A 9,045-nucleotide genomic window follows, 5' to 3' on the forward strand; every position below is an offset into this window, starting at 1 on the left:
AATCAGATGGTCTTGCTATAGAGGTAAAATTATTTTCTATACTTTGAGTTATGGCTTTTCTCGGAGCACCCAAAGGCTGCACGGAGAGACTAAAATTTCGCATTAAATGTTACCAGTACTCCATAATCTTCAAACAAGTGATATATTGGGGAATATACAGTTTTCCATATCTCGATATCTCGTGAAGCATGCACCATAGGCTGGAGTTCACATTTCAATGCCCGAGTCCAGTAAACTACAGCATGTTTGCTGTCTTCGCTGTCCGATGACTCTCAACAAAAGGCTGACCCGTCTCGATGATAGCAGCTTTAAGAATCGCCACAATCTCCTCCAGCTCCCCATCCCCAACCGTATAGGGCGGACAGACCAAGATATGATCCACCTGATATTGACCAGTATGGCCCAGATTCCCAAGGATATTCAACCCCATCTTCAGACTATTCTTCACCACCTGCGAGCAAAGGCTCGCTTCAACGGGGAACCGCGTCTTGAGGTCCTTGTTCAGAACGAATTCAACCGCCCAGAATAACCCCCGGCCTCGGATGTCTACTATTAACGGAAGGGGGCCGATCTCTGTGCGCAGCAGGGCTGCAAGTTTCTGTCCCTTGATATTTACTCGGCCGATGAGGTTATCGTGGGCGATTATCTTCTGGGCTGCAACCGCGGCTGCGCAGGCGAGGGGATGAGCCTAGATTTCCGATTGCATGAGTAAACGGTCAAGGTTCTAAGGGCGTTTGCTTTGAATTAATAAGATGGTACCTACTTGAAAGGTGTGGCCATGTGCTAACCCTCCTGATCCGGCCGACGGAGCATCGAAGATCTTCTCGTGGAGCAGTACCCCAGACAAAGGGACAAAACCTGCTCTGAGAGCCTTGCCAATGGTCTGGATGTCAGGACCGCGAATATCTTCTTGCTCCCACGCATGCATGGTGCCGGTTTTACCCATTCCGCAAATGATCCAGAACTCAATATCTTAGCCTTCTCCCAGTTCTTTCCATACATATCGGGGAGTCTTACCTCATCTAGAATCAGCAGAATCTCGTAGCGATCACAGACCTCTCGGATTGCTTTAAAATACCCAGGGACAGCTGGCAGACAGCCAAGCATGGTACCACTGACCGTCTCAGCAATGAAGCCAGCAACCCGACCAGGCCCGACGCGAAGGACCTCATCCTCGAATTGACGAGCCAGACGAACCACAAACGACTGATCAGACTCGTGCTCGCCCTTCATGCGATAGGCATAGCAAGGGTCCACGAACGAGACGTTCGACGACATGAAATCCTTATAGAAGGCTCGTCGGGACTCGTGGCCCGACACGCATAGCGCCCCGATGGTATTTCCATGATAGCTTTGTTTCCGGGCAATGAAGTGCGTCCGCTGGGGCTGTCCTCTCTCGTGCCAATACTGGACGGCAAGCTTGAGAGCTGCATCGGTGGCTTCGCTGCCAGAGTTGACGAAGATCGCTTTAAGCGAACCACTCATGATGGTTTGAGTAAACGGAGAACCCGAGTAGACGTATGCGATGTCGTTGTGCAGGTGAGACGTGATTGCTTCTGTGATCTCCGGCTGGGTGTGACCCAGGGAGGAAACAGAGGCGCCACAGCTTGCATCGATCACTCTGGAGCCATCTTCAAGGATCAGGTTAATGCCATCCCCGGCTATGATCTTGGCTGGGCTGTCGGAGAAGGATCGGTGGAGGATGTGAGAGCGAGAAACAAAATCGTCGACGGTCATGTTGATGGAGATAAGAATAACTGGTGGAATAACCCGAAGGAGATTGATTTCCTTGCCATTGTATAATATGATGTGAAATGGGCTTTATACTACGGGAAAAGATGTGCAGAAGTATACAATGCCGCCATTGACGCCGGAGTGGAGATCGCCGCGGGGCAACTGCAATCTGACTATTTACTATTTACTATCCATTAATTGAAGAGGAAAGAAGAGGCGGAAAGGGTCCAGATATCCAGTTGGACAGGATTAGAGAGGATTATTACTTAACATCCTGATATCACCTAAGCCTATCGGCCGATAACTAGTATCCTGATTCCTGAAAGGGTCCCACTCGCAACATGGGCCCAGAAAATCAGAGAATATTGGAGTGGACTGGGTTCGCCGCCATTGACGCCCGAGGATGAAATCCAATATCTCCGAGGCGAGACCAAAATAGGAATCCGGTTGGAGAGGATCGTCAAGCGTTAAGAAATGATGCGAGCTCAGAAGAGGTGCCTGGTCCCTCGCAACGGCCATCACAACATCACGGTATGCAAAGTTGCGCAACAGCCACCGTGCGGCATAGTCATCCTCGAAGGGCTGTAGAACCTGGCTTGGGTACTCGTCCTCACAGATGGACATGATGTCAGTATTGCATGAGATCATCCCCGACGCTCCCACAAGGTGTAGGTACCATGCGTCACCATTTTGTCTGCCATGATGCTCTCTAGGGAGAAAAGGATCAACGACATAGCCAGGTTTGTCTCCACATTGGCTAAATTGGATTCGAGTGCGTTCCGCAGATCTCTGAGAGCTGCACATCGGTTCTGCATGGCCACGTGCTCAAATGATTTGTCCCGTAAGGACAGGTGCGCGGATGACCAAGCGATTAACGTGTTTAGTACCGGCGGGCTATGCATGGCCATGGGGAGTAAGACTAATCCATGATCAGACATCGCAGGATGCGGGCGAATTGAATGTGTGGATGTCTCACCTGAAAGGAACGAATTGTTCTCCACATTCGTAGTCATGAGGTAGGTAAAGATTTGCGTGTAATATCGGAGGAAATGCCGACGACTCATAGGCGAAGTGCCATCGGAATGTTCATTGACTGGGTCGGGCGCGCTCGACAATCTAACAGGTCCACTGGACGATTGCCCACTCTGCAGAGAGAGTCCATGTCGGGGTAATCTTCGGCCAGGGGTCTCGGGGCCTCCCATTTGCACATATAGTTCAAACGCACGCATTCCTTGCAGACCGGGTATCCTAGATCACAGCGTTTTATTTGGCGCAAGGGCGCAATGAGCTCGGGGTACCCTTTCTACCTACCTTTTGCGACAGGTCAGACACCCTGTTCGCTCGCGAGTGGTCCCTCGCTTCTTGATGATTCGCCGAGGCAGATCCCGCTGAAGGGACGAGAGCTCTGTGGATGGCATCTCGGAGCTAACAGCTGAGGATGAGGGTATCTTCTAGAGCTGGCAGACCAAAGGGCAGGCTGGCGTCAATGGCGGTGGACTAACGGTTCGCACGATCTAGATTTGAATGGTTTTTATCGCGGCCTGCGGGGTGGGGGGAGCACGGTACCTTGAAATGGGCAGCCTCGGCCAATGAGAGACTGCGCGCTAACGGCGCAGACCAGGCATCCAATCGGAAAGAAGGCATTAGGTTCTTCTCCACAGTTGCCTCTCTGGGCATATGCGGGGGAAGTATAGCATTCTTCTGTATAGATAGGGAGGTATAGAGATAGGGAGATAGGCAGATAGGAATGTGTCCGGGGCAAGTAGTACCCCAGTTCAGGTGCCCCAAGAGCATCTGCCCATGGAGATGTTTTTATATATGCTGGAGGCCCAGTCATCCCTCTTGCTAATCCTCCATCATAGGTACGATGCAGAAATTCCAGGATGATCTTGAATTGCTAGCCCGTGGGTACCACCGTGAAATGCCTAGGCAGTTTCCTGTCTTTAGCCTGGTTGCCCTCTCGTTCAGTCTGACGTGTACCTGGTCCGGTACTGGATCCTCAATTGGCATTGCCATCAAAGAGGCCTCGTCGGCTGGCACTCTATGATCCATCCCGGTGGCAGGAGCACAGTACTACTGGTCCTTCTGTGTGTCCTCGAATGATTACCGGGCATTCGCCTCCTATATGTTTGTGGCCCTCCCATGCTGCCGGTTGATTGTTCTGTGTCGCTTACATTCTGACAGGAATGGGTGGTTGAGTGTTCTTGGCTGGTGGTTGGCCAGTGCCGCTGCCTGCAATTTTATAGCGTCCCTCATTCTCTCAATTGCCCATCTATGGTATCCGGACTACGAAGGCCAGAATTGGCACCAGTGGTTAATCTACGTTGGCATCGTATGGCTGGCCGTGGCTTTGAATAATTTGGGGTCCCAGCTTTTTCCGACTTTCAACCGACTCATCTGTAAGGTTTCAAAAGGAGAAACGTCTTTCTGTTTTTATACTAATAGGGCTCATCTGTGCGAAGAGATGCGAGATCCGGCAAAGAACGCGCCCAAAGTCATTCTCGTCCCTATCTTGATCGGCTTGCTTACTGCCTGGCCGTTCGCCTGTGCCTGTATGAATGCCATCACGGACGTCAATGCGGTGCTGAACACGCCCTCGGGCGACCCTCTCATTGAGATCTACTACCAGAGCACAGGGTCTAAAGGTGCTTCGTCCGTCCTTCTCGCCCTATTTGCCTTCTGCTTTTTTGGTTGCTCTGTGGCAAATAGTAAGTTCACTCTACTTTATCGATTGTCTGATGGACCCTCTCCGCTGAATCCTAACTACCACGTATCGTAGGAACAACCTGCTCGAGAACCATCTGAGCAGTTTCACGAGATAACATGATGCCCTTCAGTAATGTTTGGTGGAAGGTCAACTCGCACTTCCAGGTCCCATTAAATGCGCTTTGCTTATCTGGCACAGTCGTTTCGGTGAAGCTATCTAGATCCCATTACTAACTTGAAATCATCATCAAGCTATACGGTCTCATCTTCCTAGGCTCCACCAATGCATTCTCCGCAATGGTCGGAGCTGCCGTGATCTTTCTGCAGACCTCGTGCGCCCTCCCTCAGCTCATCGTCCTCTGGCGCGGCCGAGATGCCACCCTCCCCGTGCGTCCCTTTTCTTTGGGCAGATTCGGCGTGGCGTTTAATTTTCTCGCCGTCGCGTGGGTCGCGTTTCTTGATGTTCTCTGCTTTCCTCCTACTGAGATGCCGGCCACGAAGGAGAACATGAACTATATCTCTGTGGTTTCGGTGGGGTTGACGAGCATCGTGGCTGTGCTGTACTGGGCTTCGAAAAGAGGGAAGTATTTGGGGCCGAGAATGCCCCGGGAGGTCTTCCAGGTTAGCGAGGGGCAGGGGGTTCAGGATGAATTGGAACTCGATGAGGGTCGCACGGTTGATGATGGGAAGAAAGAGTGAGTTGATATGGATAGGCTGGTATACTATAGCTGCAAGATGGCATGGATATACTTTGTACTAGCAGTCGAAAAAAGGTATCCATCGACCCCCGTGGGCGTTGCAAGGGAGCCAGAGCAGACAGTTTCGACTGGGGTCATCGGGGCCACTAGGGCCAACTCCAGTATCTAGGACAACCTGAACAGCCACAAGTAATATTTAGTACTAGTAGATCTTGATACATTATTCCTTAAAATGGTTACCACAATAATCTGAGGCGTTTTGTTTAAACAAGAGTGGGCTCCGGCCGAAATCGTCCTCCTGCTTTCCTTTCTATTCAAGATACTTAACCATGTTAAAATCTATATAGTAAGTCACTCAGCTCATTGGTGATCTGTGAATGTTTGATATCCCAGAGAAGCTTCCACATCATATAGTTATTTCGTCCTCTCTTGACTTGATGAAAGGAGGCGCTCTTGCGCTCTTGCGCTTTTCTCGTTTCTTGACTTCCCTGATGGTGCTCTTGAGAGCAAAAATGTGGAGAGCGTAGATAAAAAGGTGGACTCAGGTGTAACGTATCTGTTCAAAAATCTGAACAGTGCATACGCTGGTAGTTGCAGGGTCGATTTCCGGACATGGATATAGAACGAGAGGAAACATGGCACGGAGATGCGAGGCGGTTAGATGGCTTCGGGCGCACTGTGCGTACAAATGAGTGGCAAAAGACCTCTTCGAGTACTATCCAGTCCGAGGTGAAGGAAAATCCTTCGAGGTTGTCACGCGAGACAAGGCATGACGAGAGCAAGCGGCGAATGAGGTGGGATGGGGAGGGGACGAAGATGGCCGGAGTCGATATAGGTCTTGCAGATTGCAAATAAATCGGGTCCACCTTCATTCTTCAACCTCGTACTCCTCCATCTCGACCTTGAAGAATTGCGCCACGTGCGATTTCTCGTTATCCGCGCACTCGGGATCGATCATGAACCGCACCGCGCCGTCGCGGCCTCTCTCGCCGGTCTTGGGTCGTTCTCCGTTGGCAGCGACGGGGATGAGTGGGTGGATCCGCGAGTCGCCGTTCTCGGTGGCAGCGGGGGGTTTGTTGCTGCTGCTGGTAATCTTAAAACCGTTCAGGGCCTTGGCGGAACGGTCGTTGGTCCAGTGCGTGAATCGCGGGAGACCTTGGGCTTCTGCTTCTTGGTTGAGAGGGATCCTGACCTTGAGGAACCTGTCTGAGGGGAATTGAGGGCCAACGCAGGTGGAGCCTCGGTTATGCGTGTATAGTTCGAGAAGGTCGAAGAGGGTTTCTGACAAGGGTCAGCGCGTGAGTCCGACCGAGTGACTTTGAGATTCGATAAACGGGGAGGAAGGGGGGAACATACCCATTACTTCTTCCCGACTCGCTTTCCAAGCCTGGTAGTCCAGTCCCTGTTCAACAGCCTCAATGCGCTGGTCCATTAGACGACCAGCGAGTTCTAAAGATGCAAACGCCATAGTGGAAGTAGTCTGCTTGATCGGCGCGAACGTGCGGTAGAGGTCCTGGGCAATGCGATAGGCGACCTTTGAAACCTCGGAATGTTGGCCCAGTCCGTACTTGCGGGCCAGTTTGATCAGAGTCTTTTGCGGGTGGCGGGTGCGGAAGTCAAAGCCCGACGCCTCGAGCATGAGTCTCTCCAGTCCGATGATGCCGCGCGCGTGGGCCTCAAAGACCGGGTTGTCGGACGAGACGTGCTCCGACGGTGCGAGTTTCAGATTGTACGCGGCGCACACGATCTCGCGCGACTTTTTGAGCGTATCCTCGATCTTGCAGGCCGTGAACAGCGCGGCAGCTGCGGCATCCTGTGCGTGATTGGTCAGGATCTTTGTCGTTACGGGACAAGTCAGGATGGCAAGAGAGATGGAAAGGTCATAGCTACCATGTGGTTGTACTCGATGTCTGGGTGAACGAGCCGGAATCGATGATAATACACGACAGCCGTGTTGAAGGTCCGTATGGGTCTGGTCTTGGTTAGTTATCAAGCACCGATAATGATATGAACCGCTTTTTTCCCTTTCAAGGGACAGCACATAAAGCAAGGGCCCAGGGATGAAAGCACGTACAGGCAGAGCACACGGCGGACATTGTCAATCCAGGTCACGCCCTGCAGGCGCAGCGATTCTTCGCGCAGGGTGTTGACTCCCATCGTCGCGATACATCTCTGGATGGTCTGCTCGAAGATGTACGGCTTGGCGACCTGGATGAAAGAGGGATGGATTGCGGGTGGATCGGGCAGGGCGACCTCGGACCCCGACTGGCTGGCAACATCCTTTTTGTCCGAAGACATCTTGCTGGTCTGAGGCAAGCGAAGTGAAGGACATGGACCGCTCTTTTCGACCCCGGTCAATTCTCCCGGCCACTTTGGGACACGGTCACGTGGGGCTTGGCACTCTCCCGGTATTGTGGTATCGTTACCGTATGTAAATACACCGTCTAATAGATGGAAGTGAATAGACATGGATCAATTGAAAAGCAGCCCTCATAACTAACTATTAGCAGACTGTTCATCTGCACCGGTAACTATTCACTCATTGTTTTCCACAGCACCATGTCAACGAACAATATGACAGCACCACAAAAGATCATGGAACACCCCGTCCACTCCGAGTCGCCTTGGCCAATTCACTCTGCGCGACATTGTCTGCATATCGCTTATAGATAGGACGATACTGCTGCGCATCACTCATCGTCTCCCGGAAACTCCTGCGCTCTTCCACAGCCTTCACCCATTTCCTCCACCGCTGCCAAATCGCCTCGTCCTCGCCTCCCTGGCCTTCAGCAGGAACCCCCAACCCGCCGGTCTTGAGCTCGTCGAACACCCACAGGCGAATCGCCCAGGGCCCCAGCACTAGGTCCGGAAGACTAATCTGGTCCCCGAGGAAGAACGGGCCTTCGGGATGCAACTCCCTTGCCCACTGCTTCAGCAAACCCAGGAATTCCTGCCGGTGGCTGTCCAGTCCGGCCACGGCATCCTCGTCCGCCGAGGAAGACTGGTACTGCAGAAAGCGATGGAAGGCTGAGATGACACGCGAGGTGACGAAGTCGATCCAGATGCGCGCACGGGCTCGCTCATAGGGGTCCGTCGGGAGCAGACGCGGCGAGCGGTCCGGGTACGCTTCCTCGAGGTATTCGAGCACCACGTTGGATTCGTACAGTGGTCGGTTGCCCGAGGAGGTCGGCACAGACAGCGTCGGCACGAGCCCCCGCGGGTTCAACGAAAGTAGTGACTGCGGTTTGTTATACGGGTTCACCTCGATGTACTGGTATGGGATCTGCTTTTCTTCCAGTGCGAGCCACACACGTTGCACTGCGATTAGAATGGTTTAGCAACTGGATCTAGGACCGCTAGATAACTACGGGATGATTGTTGGTAGAGCATACCGAATCTAGATGATATGTTAGCAGCAAACTCCGTAGAGGGGATAGCTATATAGACTGACAGGCAAAACCACCCCGCATACAGCTTCAACGGTTGCTCTGCCTGGTGCTGGTCGACCAGAGCTTTGGCCAGGCCCGTGGCCTCAGGATAGACAGCTGCATCTGGATGAGAGGGCATTTTGGGTAGATCGAGGGGACGGAGAGATAGAGAGGAAGGAAGAAAATCATCAGGGAAAACAGGTCAGGTGGGTGGAAGCAGAACTCCGCACGTCGATGGCGTCATCGTCCTTGCTCGCTGGAAAAGAATCCGCGTTGATTCATTAATTATTATTAATTTCATCGATGAAAGACTACCGAGAGGAACCCCAGTCCTCCATCCTAGTGGCAATCGCATGTGTGTATCTGTACCACATCACTCATCCTTGGAGAGCTCGCGAGGTGATTGGGGGGGGGGGGGGGGGGGGGGGGGGGGGGGGGGGGGGGGGGGGGGGGGGGGGGGGGGGGGGGGGGGGGGGGGG

General features: G+C 52.7%; 4 protein-coding genes across 4 annotated transcripts; 1 reads left to right on the plus strand and 3 right to left on the minus strand.

Moving 5' to 3' along the window:
* Positions 1–235: 235 nt before the first annotated feature.
* On the minus strand, positions 236–1,737 carry KD926_010043 (uncharacterized protein; the record flags this gene model as incomplete). Its single annotated transcript, XM_053102550.1, has 3 exons — positions 236–688; positions 764–964; positions 1,018–1,737. The coding sequence occupies 3 exons, from the start codon at positions 1,735–1,737 to the stop codon at positions 236–238; spliced, it is 1,374 nt and encodes a 457-aa protein (XP_052954039.1).
* Positions 1,738–2,378: 641 nt separating this feature from the next.
* On the minus strand, positions 2,379–3,152 carry KD926_010044 (uncharacterized protein; the record flags this gene model as incomplete). Its single annotated transcript, XM_053102551.1, has 2 exons — positions 2,379–2,982; positions 3,046–3,152. 2 exons carry the CDS (start codon positions 3,150–3,152, stop codon positions 2,379–2,381), a joined length of 711 nt encoding a protein of 236 aa, XP_052954040.1.
* Positions 3,153–4,198: 1,046 nt separating this feature from the next.
* On the plus strand, positions 4,199–5,139 carry KD926_010045 (uncharacterized protein; the record flags this gene model as incomplete). The annotated part of the gene is made up of 2 exons (XM_053102552.1): positions 4,199–4,442; positions 4,715–5,139. 2 exons carry the CDS (start codon positions 4,199–4,201, stop codon positions 5,137–5,139), a joined length of 669 nt encoding a protein of 222 aa, XP_052954041.1.
* An 867-nt stretch (positions 5,140–6,006) lies between these two features.
* Positions 6,007–8,705, minus strand: KD926_010046 (uncharacterized protein; the record flags this gene model as incomplete). Its single annotated transcript, XM_053102553.1, has 7 exons — positions 6,007–6,419; positions 6,495–6,951; positions 7,029–7,110; positions 7,213–7,582; positions 7,640–7,669; positions 7,743–8,456; positions 8,531–8,705. 7 exons carry the CDS (start codon positions 8,703–8,705, stop codon positions 6,007–6,009), a joined length of 2,241 nt encoding a protein of 746 aa, XP_052954042.1.
* Positions 8,706–9,045: the final 340 nt, after the last annotated feature.

The sequence above is a fragment of the Aspergillus affinis genome, assembly GCF_023601865.1.
Source record: "Aspergillus affinis strain CMG 70 chromosome Unknown NODE_75_length_177070_cov_86_291390, whole genome shotgun sequence".
NCBI lineage: Eukaryota > Fungi > Ascomycota > Eurotiomycetes > Eurotiales > Aspergillaceae > Aspergillus > Aspergillus affinis.